At 35.8% G+C, this 21665-nt stretch overlaps 1 protein-coding gene across 1 annotated transcript in view; it reads left to right on the forward strand.

Annotated features, from left to right (window-relative positions):
- Positions 1 to 21665, forward strand: part of PKHD1 (PKHD1 ciliary IPT domain containing fibrocystin/polyductin) — a 484394-nt gene that overhangs the window by 415135 nt on the left and 47594 nt on the right. The window contains 1 exon segment of the mRNA XM_017849608.1: positions 19388 to 20405. Coding sequence (XP_017705097.1) covers positions 19388 to 20405 — 1018 coding nt within the window.

A 21665-nucleotide genomic window follows, 5' to 3' on the forward strand; every position in this document is an offset into this window, starting at 1 on the left:
AAAAAAAAAAAAAAAAAAAAAAAAAAAAAAAAAAAAAAAAAAAAGAAAATTACATTCTTTCCTGTTTTACCTCTCTATTACTCATACTGACCCCAGAATTTACCAAAATCCGACCTGATGGAGTAAAACCTAGGATTACTATGATTTCCTGAGTCTATACCATACATCATCCAAATTGAAGAGATGGTCTTGAAGTATTTCTATATGCAGACCATAGTACACAGCTGCTTATAGTTCCTTAACCTTATATATGGTTGAAAATAAGTAAAATTTTGCTTAATCAGGTATACTTTTCCATCCTGAGCCTGTATATTGTGTTTGTTGTCTGATTGACATTTGTAAATATATTTTTTGGTATTTGTTCTTATAGTTCCAGCCACTACTTTGCCTCAAAGTTGGAATAAAGCCCTTGGTATAAGTAAGCCATTCTGTCTCCCAGTGTTTAGTGTCAATTGTGTTTCTCAGTAACCTAGTTATGTTTTCTGAATCAAAATTGGATCCTGAATTGTCCTTAAAAATTGCTCACCTTGCTGAATTATGATGCACCAGTTTTCAGGAGGAGTCATTGAACTTAAAAGATAACTTAGAAATAATTTATCTGAAATCCTCCAACCCAGAATCTTATTTATAAGAACTCTAGCAAATTTGTTTGTAAAAAATCTTAATAGTTGATTTGTTCAACTGACTAAATTGTATCTGGTTGATCTCACCATGTTTCTTAATCACTCTTTCTTCTGGATCCCACTTATTACTCCTAGTTAGCTGATTGTTTGGGTGAAAGCCTCCTTTTTCAATATATTTTCCCCTGCCATGTCTCCAGGCATTAGTACAAATAACTTTTATGTATTCTCCCTGTATTAGATAAATATGCAGGTATATTGCTTTGTATGAATAATAAGGAAACTGAGGTGCATGGTAGCCTGTCTGTTTTCAAAGTCATCAGGATTAGGAAGAAAATCAACTGGAATTGACACTTCAGTCTAGTGTTTCTGTTCTTCAGGTTACAGAGCTTCTATTGGTAAGACTCCCCTAGGCCTTCCCTTCTACAGCAGATATAAGGAACGTTATGCTCTCATTGTGGTCTCCATCACTTTCGGCCTCCAAAAAGCAGAAGCAGAGGCAAGCTGTTCACTCAGCTTGCCCTGTTTCTTTTTCCTCCAAAGTAGAACACCTGGACATAGCAAAATGAGCAAGCAGAGCCAGTTATGTGCATTTTTCACCCATATTAAAGCAAAACCCAAATGTAAGAACTCATTCTCAGAGACTAGAGCATCCCAATTCTGGGCTTATGAAAATATTTTTACCTAATTACTTCAGTAATCTTCTGCATGCAGTATATCAAGGAAATTTCATTTTTATATCATACTGGAAAAGAAGGCAAATTTGAAGAGATTCATAGAACTAGTTTTGCAAAGAGCTTTAACAGAGAATACTGATGCTCAGGTATTAGAAAAAGTGATATTGTGGTAAATTATGTAAAGAAAACTTGTGTTTAGAAAGAAAATTGTGTTATGTTTCTGTTTTCATCCTAGGTCTCCTGGGGACACAAGAAGAGTTCTCTTATGTTCTTTGTCCTCTTCCCTGAAGCAGGAGATAGTATATATGTTCTGAGGAAAAGATGCATCTAAGAATACTATAGATGCTGCATCCATCAGGGTACTGACATCCTAACCTAGTCTACCCTGATGCTGTATCTATCTCAACAGCTTAAAACAACAAAGGTTTATTTCTCGTTTGTACTTCTTGTCCATCTCTGGTTGGCAAGAACTCAAGCTGAAAGATCAGCTTCCATCTCATACTTTTCTGGGCATTGTCTCAAGAGATAAACTTAGAACTCTTAGAACAGAGACTGGCAAACATGTTCTGTAAAGGGCCAGGTGGTAAATATTTTTAACTTTGTAGGCCATATAGTGTCTGTCATAATTTCTCAACTCTGTTTTTGTAGTGCAAAGTAGCCATAGGCAATACATAAACAAATGCGTATGGCTGTGTTCCAATGAAATTTTATTTGTAACAATAGCCAGTGGACCTGATTTGGCCTGTGGCTTATAGTTCACCACCTCTTTCAATTAAATAGTATGGCCCAAAAGGGACACTAGTTACCTCTGCTCAATGGTTAATGACTAGTTAATGATCCTATTAACTAGTCATTAAGATACCAATAAGATAATGGGGAAGTGCAAGGTTAGGTTTATATGTATTCACATACATACAAGGAAAACAATGAAGAAATAGCTGAGCAGTTATTTTCACAGATCTACAATGCTTGATTAAGGCTACTGGTCTTTTAAAGTTTGTCTATTCCCTTCAGTGTTCTCTTTAACTCAGAAAAACAGACTTTACAAGGTGGCAGTATTTATTTGCTAGTTAAGGGGCAATAGAAGTGGTTGGTCAACCAAACATGACATTGCTAAGGCCTGTGTTTATTCAGGGTTGGTGGCAATGTCTGGTCTGAAGAACTGGAGTTATTCACAACATTTTATCTTCACCTTTGGAAATCCTAAGGTGAGTTAGGAAATACATCCTAGAAGCTTATCTTGGGAAAGGATTTGGAAGTAGCAAGGGAAGCATTTTATCAGATGACATTCCACAGCAGTGAAATTGCCTGGGGGAAAAAGTCATTTTCTCATAGATCAATTTCTGAGAGGTTTCCTAGATGTAGCAATGCAGTCTATACATGGGCAGCAGTGACAAAATAGGGTTTTCCATTGATTTTACTAGAAATAGAGTTGCACTTAAACTTGCTTTACAATAGAAAGATACCACTTATGTATTCGGTTTTCTGTCAAACCCTAGCCCCCAGTTCACAACCAACCCATTTTTAACTGTATATTTATTCTGTCTCCCTACTGGTTCTTCATTGTCTTATAAAGGAATATGGTTTTTTTACCCTCAGTTAACACCCTTTCAAATTTTATTGGCATTGCTCTCAGAGCAAAATATTAACAGTTCATTTGTCTTTACAATAGTTTAATTCGTTTATATTTGTGACTTTTCACTATAGTCTGGAAGTTTAAATATGGAGAAATGTATATTCAAATGGATTTTTTATTTAATTAAAACAAAGACACTAGGAATCTATAGTGTAGGTAGCAGGCTCTCTGTAATAGGAAATTTTTGTTCATGTTGATTACTGTCCTTACCTTCTAAACTTTTATGGCACTTTCTTGTATATTGTCACACAAGCATAATACTTCAGTGAACCCATTTTAATAATTAAATTAAAAACCAAAACCAAAATAGAACATATACCTGGACTAAGATTTATTAGTTTGTGATAACTCTTGACTTTTGCTCTCCTAATCAGTGATACTTCTGTGCAATATGAGAAGAGTCTACGGGCAATAGTTACTTGGCCACTTATGATAAAATGTAACCACCTTTAAAAGTGTGAAAATAACCTTTATATAAGTAAAAATTTCAAGGTCCAGGTGGTATTTTTATTTCAAGTAGTGTTCTACTCTACCTTGAAATTAATTATAATGGTTTTCATGAAGCTCCTATTATGATTTTTCCCAAAAAGTTTGAAATTTCATTTCTGAGATTAGCTGCCAATATCAAGCCATCATGGAAAAAACTTCTAGTACTGCTAGAGAGACCATTTTCCAAATCTCTCTGTTTGGCATAATAATAGTAATAATAATAATAATACATATTATGTTTCAGATTTAATTGGCACAGACACCTTATGAGCTTGGTACTATAGCATNATTTCAAGGTCCAGGTGGTATTTTATTTCAAGTAGTGTTCTACTCTACCTTGAAATTAATTATAATGGTTTTCATGAAGCTCCTATTATGATTTTCCCAAAAGTTTGAAATTTCATTTCTGAGATTAGCTGCCAATATCAAGCCATCATGGAAAAAACTTCTAGTACTGCTAGAGAGACCATTTTCCAAATCTCTCTGTTTGGCATAATAATAGTAATAATAATAATAATACATATTATGTTTCAGATTTAATTGGCACAGACACCTTATGAGCTTGGTACTATAGCATTATCCTTCCTACTTTGTAAAGGAGAAAACTGAGCAATAAGACCAAGTTATTTGCCTAGAGTTACATAGAGAGTGAGAAACAGAGCCAGGATTTGAACCTAGGCAGTTTGCACCAGAGTCCTGAGAATAATCACTGTAGTATAACATCCTTCACAGCAGAGACAACAGGATTGGCATTAAGATGCCAGAGGAAGGGTGGAGAAATGAGATACAGGGAAAATGCTAACTTCCTTTCCTTCAGCAACTTGTGTAGAGATTTTTTGTTCCTGAATAAAGGCAGTGTGAAAGGAAAAGAAGCACTTGTAAGCTTCGGTTTGCTTTCAACAGGAATCCAAGAGTTGGGTCATTATTACCACCTTTCTTTCTTTCCTCCTGAAACATCCTGCTTGGTGTTTCTACCACAAGCTCCCTTGGAAATTCTTGACTGTACCTGAGTTCCCATACATGACACTCTTGCCTTGAAAAGATTAATATAAAATATCAGTCAAAAGTTTTGTATTCCCAGCCCAGATCTTTATCTCAGAATAAAAAGGAGAAATTTACCTCCTGTGAGTCGTGGGCACTGAGGAACTGGGAACATTCCCCTGGCAGGGAGAGTTGGCAAAAAAAAAAAAATTCCTAGTGGATTTCAAGTTTATTTGACTAATTCTTTCACCACTTGTCAAACGGAACTACTTTTGTTTAGGTAACAAAACAAGCTGTTTCCTCTGCCATTTCTCCAGTGAGTAGTATAGGCACTTGTGGCGAACACACATTACTGCTAACTGTTATGATGTTTGCTGTCAAATTCATTTATTTATACAACTGCTGCAAAAAGCCTGAGGCCCATAAGCAGCCATGAAAGATTTCAGAGTCATGGTGTGGGGTCATGAGAGGGAAAAAAAAGTCTCCACTGGTTATGAGAAAGGAACTGACACAGGAAATGGTCACATATGGCGCAGATTTATTGTGTCCGGGGCTTCCCATTCAAATCTCATTATAGCCACAGCTCAGAGCAGGGCATGGCACAGTCACATTCATTTTAGTTTTGGCACCCAGCAGAAATTACTGCTACAGCTTCAAACTGAGGGCTGGAGAGGTGATAAGTTTATCATTCTGGGGAAAGAGTGTGCCAGGAATTGTATCTGCAAAGAATGCTGTTGGCTGCTCCTGTGTTTAACCCATGAACATCAGTTTGTTTAAAGCTGGCAGGCAAGGGTTGCTAGCAAAATAAATAAATAAATAAATAAATAAATAAATAAATAAATAAATAAATAAATAAAATTAACATTAAAAAGTAAGAAGGTAGAGAGAAGGTGTAGGGTGATGATGGCGAATATTATATTATAAAAGAAATGAAGAGAAAGTGAAGAATAGATGAACAGGAAAATCATCTTAGATTTTCAGGTTGGATTTTTTTCCTGATTGGTGGAAAATATAGGCACTCTATTCATAGACCCATGTGCACAGGCACACACAGACATATATGTATGTATGTACGTGCGTTTCTTTCTTGCTGATATTTTCTTGAAAACATAGATTGTCATTTCTACCTTCTAGCATTTTCTTCACCTGTAGCTTGTCCCTTTCAACACTGTTTATTATGATTGTTTGCAACACTTTAGGTGCTGTTCCAGAATACTAGACAAACACTGGTTTGAGATAAGGATAGAGCCCAAAAAGGCAAAAGGAGAATGAAAAGTAGCTTTAAAATTCTCTTTTAAAATTATAGGAATGTAACAGCTTGTATTTATTAACATGTGTTTTTCTTTCACTCTGTGCACACATCATCTAACTTAGCTCTCTCCATCAGTTTATGTATTAAGTACCCTTTCCAATCCCTTTGACAATGAAAAATATGAGTGAGAGAGAGGATAAGTAACTTGTCTACATTTTGCAGCTAGAAAGTGGCAGAGCCAGGTTGCAATGCAAATCTCTCCGACTTGAAAATCTGATCTCTCATGTGCTAAGCTGTACTTCCTGAGTTTAAATTTGCCTGGGCTGTTTTCAATGTAGTATTCAAATAATAAAATCATAATTGGGACCATATTCGTTGATGTTTGCAGGTGAAATCATATTACAACAAAATAACAAAAATACAAAACACTTTCTAAACCACTTTTCATGCAGTGTATAGATGATGACATTTTACCATAGTAAAAGAATATAAAATAGTCTGTTGAATTTGTTTGAACAGATTTCTATTAATAAAAGTAAGGGTTTTAAACATTTTTTAAAGTAAAAGGAAAATGGTTGAATCAGAAGAAGGGTCTATTGGGTATAGATCTGACCTTCTTTCTCATATTTATTGTCATGTCATCACTTATTTTCATCTCTTGATCTTTTTTTAATCAACGCAACACTTTTATTAAAAGATAAACATTTTGAGATGTTCGCTGAAAGAACTGATTGTAGAGACAGAAAGGACTTTAACAGAAGGTCTTATAGACATTTCTTGCTTCATGCAATAGTTGGTTTTATGTAGTTTTCCATTTTTCTTGTATTAATTTGGAAGTGCATCCTCATGGAAAATAGACCCAACTACAAAACTTTGGCAAGATTGCTCATAAAATTGGGACAGATCCTATGATCCGTAGTTCCTGAAGTCTACCAGTCCATTTCACACCTGCAGATGCATATATTCCTCATACAGCAGCTTCCTGTTCTTAGGCAGTATCTTCAGTCCTTTCAAGCTGTCTTCACCCTTGGGCATTGTGTGGCTCCCAAGCATTGAGAGCCACTTCACTACACCAGTAACTAACTGTTAGAGTGGTGTCCTCTGCATTGAAAATGGTGCCAGAGGTGACTATACTCTGATGTGCCACTGTCTAACAAACTGTGAAAGTCAATCTGAAAATGCATTAATTTTGAAGCTCTAGGACCTAAGCAGTGAGTGAATGCATGTTGTACTTCTTCAATCTAATGAACTTGAAGTTTCTCATATTACTTGTAATAATAACTATTATAATTGTACTTAGTTTGGTTATAATAATAGCTATCAGTGTATATATGGGCAAGCATATTTATCTTTTTCATAATAATTAGAACTACCATATTATGGTCCCTTGATAGACTTTAACTAACTCTAATTCTAGACTCCAGACTAGCAAGGTGTGTTTCCTATCATCTATACTGAATCTATTCTGCTTAAGAACATCACTCTCAATGTGGCTTCACCCCGTAAATATAACGTACACCCATTTTTTGAAGTTTAAACAAATAATTTTTTTGCTTAGAATTGCCCATTCTAGAAAAGCAGACTGTTTTTCTCTATCATTTCTAATATGACCAAAACATATTTTCTTTAATAATTCCTTTGAAGATCACAGTTACTCCTTTTGTGTATTGAGGAGCACAGCTTTGAGATTTTGGAGTTTCACTCCTCATAGCCTGAGGGCCTGTGACAACATATATAAATGGGGATAAATTCAGCCTGTCTTTACTTTATTTGATCTGGGACCTTTTATATTTGTTAAATTAGAAATAATGCGGTATAACTGTTGTTTGACAGAAAAGAATTGTAAATGATTTCATTTCTTGAAAATAAGAGAATGAGTATGTATTTTGTTTTTGTCAAAATCTCCTACACTTTACCATGAATTGTGAAATATATCACAAAATGGCTAAAAAAATTATTGAGGGAAATGGTGGTGTTAACCTCGAGGAAAAAAATCATTAATGTTGATGTATTTCATTCAATTTTTAAACATATAAATTTTCTTTTTTGTTGAAAACAGAAATATGGAAAGATTCTATGTGCCTTTGAGTCAGAACATTTATTTAATTTTTTTTCTTTCCTTCAGATCCATTTTCCAAATAAAGAATAGAAGTTGTTTTTTTTTTCTTCTTTTCTTTTAATTTTTTTTTTTTTCCCTAGCAAAGACAACCCCTTTGGCATATTTTCTTTTCAAACGTGAAATGAGGTGGAAAATCCTCATTTCACGACAGGAAGGACAAATATTGACACAAAGTTAATATTTGTTAGAACCCTGGAAGCAACCTGAGTCTCCACATGCACTCGCACACATGACACCCGCCTCATTCCTCCTCCTCTGCCACCGGACAGACTTCACTCACCGCCTTGGTTTCTATGTCTGTAGCTTCCTGTCTAGGGAAAGGTGGACAGAGCATACTGAATGAGCAGGGTATTTTAGGAAGTTAAAGTATACACAAAGCAAGTGCTCATAGGCACACATGCACGCACAAATACAACCTGCTTAATCTAATTTTCCCCACTTAGAGAAGAGCTTCTGGACTTTATCATGTTCTTGTCCATCGTGAATGCAATAGCATATGCCAAGCCAATACTCACTGGTCACTCAGCGTTTATTAAGCCCTGTCCACCCTAGCCTTTGGGAAAGGAATGCCCTGGGGTGGCTGGGCGGCTGCCCCTGACAGGCTGTGTCACTTATCTATTCACATTGATTATGAAAGTCAGCTGTGGCCAGACCTCGCTTTTTTCCTTCTTCTCTCAGCCCCTCTTACAAGCACCCCTGCCTGGATTTTCATGAGGAAATAATCAGATTAGGCCTTTCACGGTGAGTTCATATGGAGTTCTCTTTCTCCAGTGTGCTACTAACTGAATAAACGTGTTTAGTGGTAAATTGTAAATGACATTATGATTACCAAAGCCAGCATGGGTTTCATTTAAAAGTGATCAGAATTGCAGACCACAAAAATTGTGACTGGCAGATAGGCCATTTGGAGAAGTGGGAGAATATAAGAGACAAAAACAAGGGAGAAAGATAATTATTACTCAAACCTTCCCCAAGTGAGAGAAGCAGGAAGAAAACAAATCCAGAGGAAGGAAAAACGGAACGCTCTATAGAAGTGATGCTGAACTGTCACTGCAGTCTCCTGCCAGTAGTGCCTGGGGATTGAGCTCTGAGGTCTGTCACCCTCTTAAGCAGTTAATGTGTATTCTCTGCCATAATTAAGAAGTGCACCCATTTAGTGGCTCTGGAACCCTGCTTACATGTGCTTTATTTTTGCCTCACACCAAAATTAAAATATGAGGGTTGATTAAAGGTGACCTAGGAAAATGAGTGATAAGATACTGACAAACCACCCCATCCCTTAGTCACTGGTAAATTCTGAATATATATATATATATGTGTGTGTGAGTGTATATATATATGTGTGTGTGTGTATATATATATATATATATACACACACACATGCACATATATATATATATATAAATATATATATATATTTCAATTTATGCAGACCAGGATTTCAATTCTGGCTACAAAAGTGGATAATTGACATTACTTGTTGATACTCCTTAGGCTATTGTCTTTGTTAAATATGTAGCTATATCTTTATACTCCTGGGATAGTATGATAAAATACTAAAAGGGCCAAATGAAGACATAACACAGCAAATGGACTCTTGCCAAATATGTGATCTGACAAATCGTCAAAAACTTTTCCATGTGTGCCTGTCAATAAATTGTGCAGAGAACTTCTAGTTATTACAGCCCCTCTCTCACAGGATAAATCATCACCCTGAATCTTAAGTCTAAACTCAGGCCAAAAGGGGAGTTATTTAGACTACGTTTAACTTTGCTAAAGGGGCAGGTAGAGGTTTAGAAGTATGCCTTTTTTCCTTCTTCCTCGTCTTCATCATTACTACTAAGTAATTATGCTGAGTTAAAATTGCTGTGACTCAAGTTTTTTATCTATGAACTATGGATAATTAAACTTGCTATTAGAAAGTCTTAGGGAAAGGAAGTAGAGAAGGAAGAAAAGAATTGAAGAAGGAAGAAGGAAGGAAAAGAGGAAGGAAAGAAAAGAGGAAGGAAAACCACCAGCCTTATGTCTTGAGTGCATCTTTGTAGTGAGGTCAAAGCTTCTTATTTGCTATTCTTTTTTTTTTTTTTTAAGTATAAACAAAATACCTTTATTAATAATATTTATTTTCATCAATAACAGCAATATTCCTGGTAAATAGGCCTTCTGTTCTATATATATCTAAGAGGAGATTGAGAAAAAGTGTTTGCTCAAGGCCTCCCAACAAAGCAAGTGGAAGCTGGAACTTGGACCCAGTTATTTTTTTTTTTTTCATTTTTTTTCCTGGCCTGTCGCACTTCCAAGCACCACACCCATTAGTCTGTGGGCTTCTTAACAGATATATCTGTACCTACAGCTCTCCTAAGCAATCATTATGTGTTAGCTGAAATGACCATGGGGTGACCACCATCCTGCCACATAAGAGCTCTTTAAACAGTGTACCCAGAGCCTCCCATTGAAAAAAACTGTGGCAAACCCTTCAGGCTCCTCTGATAGCCCTAATTTTTACACCACTATTAGTATAAGGATGCAATATGTTTTTCTTAATATCCCAGCTTGCCTCAGTCACTACCTACAAGTCTACCACTCTCTATCTACCTTCTCTAGAATACACATCTCCTTCCCAATCCATTCACGGGCTCACTCAACCTTTTACTCCATTCCTCCAAAAGTTGTTCCTGGTGCTGTGAGAAAGTTTGAACTTGGGATCAGCAAACTCTTCTTTATTTTCAAAGAACATTCTTCTCACTTGTTTACCTCACCTGGAACCTAGCCATCTTCTAAAGATGCCACTCTTTTTAAAGTCTCTTTAAGCCACACTCTCAACCCTTAAGGTGTCTTTCATGTTTCCATGCTGCTCTCATGCCCTATATAATGTCCTTTAATAAAACCCCTACCCCTCCGAGGCTGACACCATCTGGCTGACTACCTACTTCACGAGTCTTATTGACATAATCGGCAAGGCTCTTCACTCCCTGAAGGCCAAAGAAACTGGATCACTGTTCTCTTCTTCATCCTCACTCTTTCATGATTTCCTTAAGGTGGATAACTCATTCAAAACCTTGACTGCTGTGAAAATAAACAAGGACTGTGCAAAGAACTGGCAATTGTTATTTATCTGAACTTGCTATGGCAAGAGAGTCAGCCACTATCGCTTCAACTTGGTAGAGATGCAAAGGCACACAGAAAAGCAGGAAAGCTTAAAGAGGCTTTAAGAGTGTGGAAAAAAGGGAAAGCTTCAGGTTAATGCTTTGATTAATGCTGTTGGTGTGGGGAAGCTGGACACAGGCACACTAGAAGTGGGGCATGCTATGTGATTGGTTATGGATACATATTTTGCTTTCTCTGATTGGTTCTGAGTTGGAAATTGAGGCAAAATTGGGGATTATCAGGAAAACAGGGAAGCTGACAGTTATTAATCAAGTTCTGGCTGTTTGAGGCCTGTGGTTTCAGGGGTTATTATTTGGTCTTCTAGGACTGGTTACTGCTGCTTGTTGGTCAGAGTTCTATTTTGGTATCTGGTCTAGACATTGTCAGTTTATATATTAACTCTCATTGTTCATCTCATCTTCAAGTCCTCTCTAGAAGAATACCAGACACAGAGAACGCCTTCAGTAAATGTTAACCATTGTTGTTAGTATTTCCTATCAGATATGCTTTTCCCCTCACTGTACCTTACTATTCACTGACACAGTGATAGCATTGAGATTGTCATGATGACTGACCTTAAAAATCATGAACTTAAGTACCCTACTTTCAAGGAATAATTCAGGTCTTTCTAACTCATTTGTTCAAGAGTCCCTTCCTTGTGGCATTAAACTCATTGCCATGTGCATTTTTCTTTCTCTTGGTTTTTTTTTTTTTTTTGAGACGGAGTCTTGCTCTATGGCCCAGACTGGAGTGCAGTGGCACGATCTCAGCTGACTGCAAACTCCGCCTCCAGTGTTCACACCATTCTCCTGCCTCAGCCTCCTGAGTAGCAGAGACTATGGGCGCCTGCCACTGCATCCTGCTGATTTTTTGTATTTTTAGTAGAGACGGGGTTTCACCGTGTTAACCAGGATGGTCTCGATCTCCTGACCTCGTGATCCGCCCGCCTCAACCTCCCAAGGTGCTGGGATTACAGGTGTGAGCCACCGCGCCCGGCCGCCACGTGCATTTTTCTAACATGCATGAGTGCCTTCCCTTCATTTCCCTTCTTATGCAGCTGAAATGAGCTATGCTTTCTTATCATCAGTTCTTTCTATATACCTTTAATACCTGTGACTCTTTGTCCTTCGCATAGCCTGGCATGAACCCAACCTTGAATAAACTCAGCCATTCTATTTGTCCATTCCATCTTACTGGGTATAGCCAAAGCAAGTACACATCCATTCTCCACAACACAGGCTGACTGAATTTTCTGTGAAGATGATTAAGATTAGGTTTCAGGCTCTTCACTTACATGGGCCCCTTCCAAGGCTCCAAAACGAATCTCAGCTATGTGTTTGCATAGATCTGTGCTTTTGTAAAATTTTCAAAATTAACATATTTTAACCAGAATTAGGATAATTCTCTCTTTCCACTCTAAATATTCCTTCATCATAAGTGGTGGGGGTTGAGCGACAGTGGACTAACTACAGCATTTTTGAAATCTAGCTAAGGGGAAATTGAGTTGGACATGCATTTGATTTGGGCTTAGTAGGGTGTGATTTGTGTGGTTCCTAATCACTTCTATTTAAAATTATTAGTAGACATATATGTCAACTTACCCAGTGCTGCAACACACAGAAGCCAGACGCTAGGTCGCACTGTGTTATGAACATATCCTAAAGCATGAGGAGAAAGTGAAAGGTATAAGAGATGTAGGATTGGGGTAACAGTCCAATAAAAGCTAATCTGTGAACATTTATTCAAGTATTACAGCTCATACATGAGAAAACCTTTCTAAGAGACTTCCCACATTTGACAAAAATTCTAAACATTTACACATACCAATAATGAGTTGTGAAGTTGAAAGAAATTCTCCTAAACTAACAATGAAATTATGGAAAACAATGTCAATCATCCAAGCTATAGAAAAAACTAAATTATCTTTCTATCTTCTCTATAAAAAGTATTACAACATTGTTGTTATATGAAGAAACAACACAAGAGTTAAACAATAAAATATAGGAAAAATGATACAGAGGTGAGCAGGGTAGTTTACATAGTGCCTTTTCTTAGATTTTATCATGTTTGTGGTACTTACGAGGTTTTTAAAACATAATTGTGTTGTGATTTTTTTCTCATTTTAAATAATTCATTCCCACTCCAAATTTTAAATTCATAACTTTGTACTTACTTTTATAGAATTGTTCCCTCCATTGTATAAGCACTAAAATAACAGAAAGACTAAGTATGCACCTCTTTCACAATGACTGTTTTATACCATCTTCTCAATCCACAAACATTTGACCCAACTTTCCTGTCCCTCATCTTAGCCCCCAATACTCACCCTCATACTTGACTTTCTGTCGATAACCATACTTGCCTCACACCTCCCAGCAGATAGAGTGCTTTCAATCTCCCACACACCTCCACATGCACTTACACTCTCTGCCCTCCTTCCTGCTCCACGGGAGATGAAGTCTTTCAACCTATCCAATCCCATCTTTAAGAGGTCTGTGGACCCCGTTCCTCTTTAGCCTCTCAGAGAGCTTACTGTGTCGGTCATCCACTCCCTCCAACATTAGTCTCTTTCTTTTTATGAGTTCTCTGTTATCTACAGCACCTCAGCTTGCATCTAAACACAACAGTCTACCTTTTTGAAATGTACATTTTAAGATACTCTGAATTATAATATCTGTGCATGAACTGTTTCTCACAGTTTCATTGTGAGTGTCAGACATTGTGAGTGTTTTATTCCAATAACATTAAAGGTAAAAGAACCTACTTTTCAGCTCATGTAAGGCACTTCATTTGTACAGAATCCTTATTGTCAAAACTCTAAGGTAAAAATTCTTGCTGAAATAGGCTTGTATTATCAGAGATGACTAATTGTGTGGTGGGATTATTTAATTTGTGGGGTTTTTTGGGATCTGTTTTAACTTTCTTTATAAAAGGAAAATTTTCTGCTTATCCACAATAATGTATCTGATGTACAAATCATTTTTCCCCTCAGTGGGTAAAGCTACTTGTATACAGCTCCATCTCTGTAAAGAGTTTGGGGCAGTCACATCCCAATCATCATTCTCATATTACTATCAAAGAAACCTCAGCTCTGAATTCTGAGAAACATTGGGCTAGAAAAAGTATATCTGTCACAAGACTACCTAGCCTTAAAATATAACTAATTGGTTGTTTATTACAGATTTTTTTTGTACAGTTTTTTTCCTAGGGTAGAAAAAATTGTGAAGGGTATATTCTGGAGAAATGTATGTTGTATGTTTTGTCAAGAAGATCTGAACTGAAGTAATTTAAATATTCTTTATTCTTATCTTGAATCAAAATGAGTATATTTTTCATTTTTGGGGAGTGTAGAAAGGAAACAATGATGAGAATATTTTATAATAACTAATATTTGATGAAACTCTTTATTTAAATAAGAAGATACTAATTATTAACTTTGTGAATGTTAAAGGGGTAAATCTCCAACCAGATATGAGAAATCAAAATCCATGTGGTTCTTTCATAGCAAGGTGTTCATACACAGAGGTTTAAAACATAAAAATAGGAGAAAATAGGAATAAAAGCAATGCATGTAATTGGCACTGCACTAGTTCCTTTGCAATCAGGAAGGTAATTGGCTAAGTTTAAACAAGCAGATAACTAACACATAGTTGAGAAGCCTGGCATTTGATCTCTAGTTTTAGCACAGTGCTTAAAATAACAATATCGCAACTAACTCCTTATTATTGAAGAGAGAGGAGCCATAGTAACACAATCTTACTGGATGCACAAGGAATCCAAATCAATGTTTATTCAATTCCTTACCACAATCTAGGGTTTGTAATTAAAATCATACAAAATTCCAATGGGTCATAAAGATTTGTGACTTTTCATTCTCTATCATCTTATTCCTGAGTTCCCTCATGGGCCAGGCCTGAGCTATACTCTCCGGTGTGCAAAGTCTCTGCATTACACAATTTCAACAGAGATTGTGCTCTCTCGAGCTCCAACCCAGCATGAGTCAAACCCCTCTCTCCTTCTGTCTCTTTCTCTCCCTCTCAAGCTCCTGCCTTCTATCTAGGTAGTTTGTCATATTCTTTTTCATCAAGTGTCATGACTGAATAGTGGAATGGGGAACTTTGGATCCTTAGGGCAGAAATGGCTTGGGTGACCAGCCTTTATGATGGATTGGTTTCTGGGTGGAATATGTAAAAATAAATAAATAAGTAAAGAAAGAATCATATCACTGGGCCTCTTTGAAGGTATACATCCTACTAATATAGCTCCTGTACCTTATTACTCCAAAAAATGTTAATTACATTTTAAAAGGCCATTTTTTTTATTATTTTGGCCTTGGAAATTACCTGTCATAAGGAATGGAGGTATGAAAGAAAAACTTATGTTCCTCCATGTGTATTTGTTTAATGAATAGGTGAATTGTTCCAAAAATGTTTTATTACAACAGAACCTGTTGTGGACAAATCAACTATGTGATACAATAGCAGAAGAAAATTTATAAAAGTATAGTCGGCCATAATTTCAATCTTATGGATACATGTGAAAAAGACGCATTACAATATTGCCTAACATATATTAGGAATCAATTTAGAGGATGATACAATAAATTTTTGTGATATACTCAATTATTATTGTTATGCTGAGTTGACTTAAAATATATTTGCACTATAGAGTAAGAGTTATTATTAGACACTTGAGAAACACACATACAGTGATTTGAAGAATAGGAATTTTGAAAAGGACATTACATATCAATCAGCTAATTTATATATTAAAACCATCTACTCTGCTTGCGGTAGAATGTTGACCCTTGTGGTGATTTAGAGATAAGATACTGTCCCTGGCCTGGAGAGATAACCCTTAGGAACACTGATGCCTACTAATGTCATGTGATTTGTCAAATTACATACAGTTAGATGGTAGCAGAGAATGATTGAGAATCATCAACAAAGGATGTGATTGTTTTAGTTTAATTATTTATTTATAATTCCAACAGAACTGTACATCTCTAGAGGTCACTTTAAGACATTATATCTCCTAGATGAGAAGCAGGAAGAAGAAAGCTGGAGATTTATAATATTGGATGGAATGTGAGTGATTAATCAATGACATCAGCATGGCTGAAAAAAATGTGTAAAAAGGAGAGTGAGGTACCAAGTTTAGAAAAGGGGAACCACTGTGATTTGAAGATCTCCCATGAGGAAATGTTACCTAACTATCTTACTTGGAAAAGATATAACTGTAATAGAGACTGGTGCATCAGGATCTCAAAAAAAAATTTGTAGGGCCATTAAGACCATGCAATTAATTCCCTTCATACTGGATCCATGCTTCTGAAGACAACTCTTGATTGACATTAGAGTTATCCTATGATATAATCACAGGGAAAAAAAACCACAATGTGAAAGTGACTATTCCTTTAAATTTGATAATTACATTTTTATGTAATCATTTAGCATTCAATGTAATGAATCCAATTTCATTAAGAGACATAGAACAGGTCAAAATCTCTGTTTTAACTTGTGTCAATTTTAAAGAAATTTGTCTACTTTATCTAAATTGTTGAATGTGTTGGCAAATGTTTGTTTGTAATAGTTTCTCATTTTTTCTTCTGCAGAATCTATAATGATAATCTTTCTTTCATTCTTGAAATGGGTGATTTGTATTCTTTTTGTTTTGATCAGTCTAGGAAGGGTTAGTCAATTTTGTTGCTGTTTCCCGAGAACCGCTTCCTCTGTTGTTTTATGTTGTTTTGTTGTTGTTTATTTTCTAATTCATTGATTTCTGCTATCATACTGATGATTTCCTTTCTTCCACTTTGTTGTGCTCTTTTTCTAAATTCCTTAAAATTCTTTTTGACATGCAGGTCTTTTATTTTTTCTAGCTTTTATGAGACATAATTGACAAATACAATTTTAAATATTTAGGATATACTATAGATATACTATATAATGTAATGTTTTGATATGCATATACATTGTGAAAGCTAATTAATATATCCATTACCTCATAATTACCTTTTTGTTTGTGTGTGAGTGTGTGTGTGTGTGTGGTGAGAATATTTAAGATCTACCTTCTTAGCAAATTTTAGTTATACCATACAGTATTATTAACTACAATCACCATGCTGTCCATTATATCTTTTTTCAAAATTCTTGAGGTAGTATCATAGGGCATTGCTTTTAGATAATTCTTCTTTGCTTATATAAGCATTTAACACCATAAATTTTCCCATAAAAGCACTGTTTTAACTTCATTCCAAAAATTTTAATATAGTAGAATTATAATTATTTTGTTTTAAATATTTTATAATTTTCCTTGTGACTTTTAATCACCCCTGATTTTGCTATTATTGTTGAAGAAAAAGTAAATCATGTGCCTGCTCTTGAACCAACACTTTGGTAGTTAAATTTATTAACACCATGGACAGGTTTAGCACAGATTTATAATTATATCATGTGGATGGAAGGATATAGGAAAGACTAGATTATATGCAAATCTAGTATTTCCTACATTAAAAATAATTTGATGTTTTGTTCCATTTCTTAGGCTACTTTTATGAACTTGCACTAAGGCAAATTAAAAAAATCTGGAAAACAATACAGAATGATTTTGCGAATATAAATTTTAAGTCAAAGAAGTTCTTTATTGGAAAACAAAATATCCCTGTGGACAACAAAATATCCCTGTGGATTCAAAACAAGAACTATTCTAGCTTCATAGAGGCGCTATTAGGAATGGTGGGAATAATGAATAACGCTGTTCCTTTAAATATTTTTATTAACCCTCACCATCTTCAACTTGGGCTCCTTAATATCAACAACTTCCCAAGTTACTACTTTCTTCTTTCCCTCTTCTTGTATTTCTTTACTTTTATGTTTGGGGAAAATAGAGTATGAGAAAATTATATAGTTTGACATCCAAACTCTTTAACAATCTGGTCAGATACACCTCTTCAATTTTAATATGCCTCCATAATTTCTCTGTTCCACCCATTCCCCTCCATCTACCTCTTCTCCCATTCACTAGGATGATACTACCCCTTCTCTTGTACCCTATTTCTATTATGGAGCTATGATATTGTGAGATTCTTTCTATATCTATATCTATATCTATATCTATATCTATATCTATATCTAATCTGTCTATCTAGATCTAGATCTAGATCTATATCTACACCTAGATCTATATCTATATCTACACCTATTCTATATTTCTGGTTCCTGAGGCAGAGCTACTAAAATCAGTAGTGCTAGGAGACTCTTTTGTTCGAATATTTGATCTTTGACTCTGGTTGCTGACACAGAAGCCCTAAGACATTTGTAATTCCCCGAGTGATAGAAACATCCAATACAAGGTTCCTAAATCCCTTGGAATTTCCTGGGTGATAGGAATGTCTTTTTTTTCTAACGAGCTGATGCCTCAACTACTGGATAGCCTCAGGATGGGGACTGGTTGCCAGGGGAACCAACCATGTGACTAGAGGGTTGGGACTTCAAGCCTCATCTCCTCACCATCCCCATCTCAGGGGAAAGGAGAGGGTCTGAAGGTTGAGTCAATCACCACCAACAAATAACTTAGTCAATCATACCAACATAATGAGGCCTCCATGAAAGCCTGAAAGGACAGGATTGGAAGAGCTTTCAGGTGGCTGAACACATGGAAGTGTCTTGAGGGTGGCACATGCAGAGAGGGCATGGAAGTTCCACGCCCCTTCCCACATGGCTTGTCCTATGCATCTCTTCCATCTGTCTGTTCGTCTGCATCCTTTATAATAAATGAGAAAACGTAAGTAAATGTTTTCCTGAGTTCTGTGATCCTCTCTAGCAAGTTAATTGAATTCAAGGAGGGAGTCATGAGAGCCCTGATTTATAGCCAGTTGTTCAGAAGCACAGGTCACAACCTAAGATTTACAATTGGCGTCTGAAATAGGGGCATGCTTGTAAGACTGAGCCCTTACCTTGTGGAGTCTGCACTAACTGTTTAGTATCAGAATTTGATTAAATTATATGACACCCAGTTTGTATCCACTGGAGAACTGGTTGTTGGTGTGGAGAAATACCTACATATTTTGATGAACAGAGGTGAGGTATTTTGTGTTATATGGAATGTGTGAGAGTAGCAAAAAACAGTTTATCTTGTTTTTCTCTCAGGGGCCCTTGATGATTATTTCATTGTCTTGACTCTTTTACTTCTTCAACTCCTTTTCTCAGTTATTATCTCCATTATTAACTTTAAATAACATATTATGTAACATATACTTTAAAAATACATTAAAGAACTATTATTTAATGTACTTACCTTTTTATATTTTACCCCAATCTTCCTTACATTCTCAGTATCTGGCACAATTAGATGTTTAATAAATATTTTATCAGGTTATAGATGATGGCGACAGTGATGGATTACAAATCATCATTGAGAGATTGTAATTCACATATAGCTTGTTTTGTTTCTTTTCTTTTGTAGGTACATTTAGAGAAGAACAGAAATGTACATACCGATTTCTGATGCAAGGATTCATCTGCAAACAGACTGACCAAGTGGTCCTAATTCTTGATAGCACTGATGCCACTTGGGCAATTCAGAAGTTATATCCAGTTGTATCTGTGACTAGTGGTTTTGTTGACATCTTTAGTAGTGTCAATGCCAATATTCCCTGCTCTACCTCTGGGTCGGTGTCTACTTTCTATTCTATCTTACCCACCAGGCAAATCACCAAGGTCTGCTTCATGGATCAAACTCCTCAAGTTTTGCGTTTTTTTCTATTGGGGAACAAAAGTACCTCCAAGCTTCTCTTGGCTGTATTCTACCATGAGCTCCAGAACCCCCATGTCTTCTTAGGGGAAAGTTTTATTCCACCCACTCTGGTTCAGTCGGCTTCCTTATTGCTGAATGAATCTATTGGTGCCAACTATTTCAACATCATGGATAACCTCTTGTATGTTGTGCTACAAGGAGAGGAGCCCATTGAAATACGCTCAGGTGTTTCCATTCACTTGGCCCTCACTGTGATGGTTTCAGTCTTAGAAAAAGGCTGGGAAATAGTAATACTGGAAAGACTAACTAACTTCTTACAGATTGGCCAAAACCAAATCAGGTTTATTCATGAGATACCTGGCCATGAAGAGACCTTAAAGGCCATTGCTGACAGTAGAGCAAAAAGAAAGCGCAATTGCCCGACTGTGACTTGCGCTAGTCATTATAGAAGAGTTGGTCAACGTAGGCCTCTCATGATGGAAATGAACTCACATAGGTCTTCACCCCCAACGACTGTGGAAACTATCTCAAAAGTGATTGTGATTGAAATTGGTGATTTGCCAACAGTAAGGAGTACCGGAATGATTTCATCCTTATCAAGTAACAAATTACAGAACTTGGCTCATCAAGTCATCACTGCTCAACAGACTGGGGTACTAGAGAATATTCTGAATATAACTATTGGGGCCTTACTAGTTACTCAGTCAAAGGGAGTCATTGGCTATGGGTAAGTACTAATTATACTCACATCCAAATGAGGGTGAGGGCTGATTTTTTAGGTCCATATTGACATATGTTGCAAATGTCAACGTACTTACAGTGAATAATATAACTCGTTTGCTTTTTAAGAATAAAATTCAAAGCATCATTTAAAACTTAAATTCTTAGTTTTAGATTGTGTTTTAAATTCATGTTTTCATGATTATTGTATTTCCAAGGTGGTAGAAAACATTATATTTTGATTCCTTAAAGTGAAAAGCATGTGGGAAGAGATTTTTTTGAAGCAACTTGTTTTTGGTTCATTTGATTATTTATTTATTTATTTAATGAATTTAAGCAATAGGCTAGATTCTAGGGTTGGTAAAGTGAAATAGATATTATTCTGTTGCTACTGCTATATCATTTTATTCGTGATAGTGCTAATAAGCTATTAGTATTTAATGGATAGTGATTACTTCTATACAACCATCAACCATCTCCAATGGATGTGAAATTCGGTAGAACTTAAATAAAAAGCAAAACTAAAAAGAAAACCACGTCCTCACACTTGGAGAAATATTCAGCTAATACATTGATTGTCTTTTTGTACACAGAGCAACATATCCAAGTGAAAGTTTAGCTAGTGTTTTTGTGTCTATAATTGAGATAGATGTTCTTCTTTCCTGCTATACATTGATATATAGAGAAGATGAGAAAAAATACAAGCAAATTTTTCTGGATCTGGTTGATTTTAAGGCCTTTGGGAATTGTTAACTTAAAAGGTACTCATAGCTTATTATTATCACAACTTACTCAATTTTGGATATTTTTGTCAACTACCAAACCTTCACCATGTTAGCAACATTATTATAATATTATGTATGGTGGTATGAGGATTAGAATGCTTAAAGAAATGATGCTGATGCATGTTAGTTTACATTTAAGTATTTTTCCATTAGCCCAATTTTATTTAGGTCCCAATGAGTTCCTGTAAGTATATTATAAGTATACATACATGAATAATTTTTGTCTAGAGAGAAAGAGAGTCAGTTTATTGCTTAATTTTATTTAGATTTTACAGTACTGAGGTTTCTAAAAGGTTGTAATTCCAAAATGACTGATTTTATATTATATATAAAAGAAGACTCAGTGAATAATGTGCTTTTAACTAGAAACAGAGAAAAGTCAATGAGTAGAAGCAATAGAGCTACGTCAGAGGAAAACCAGCAGAGAGTGGATCCAGCACAAATTTAGGTATATACACACATATATGTGGGGCATGCCATTC

The sequence above is a fragment of the Rhinopithecus bieti genome, unplaced genomic scaffold, assembly GCF_001698545.2.
Source record: "Rhinopithecus bieti isolate Rb0 unplaced genomic scaffold, ASM169854v2 scaffold_31531, whole genome shotgun sequence".
Classification (NCBI taxonomy): domain Eukaryota; kingdom Metazoa; phylum Chordata; class Mammalia; order Primates; family Cercopithecidae; genus Rhinopithecus; species Rhinopithecus bieti.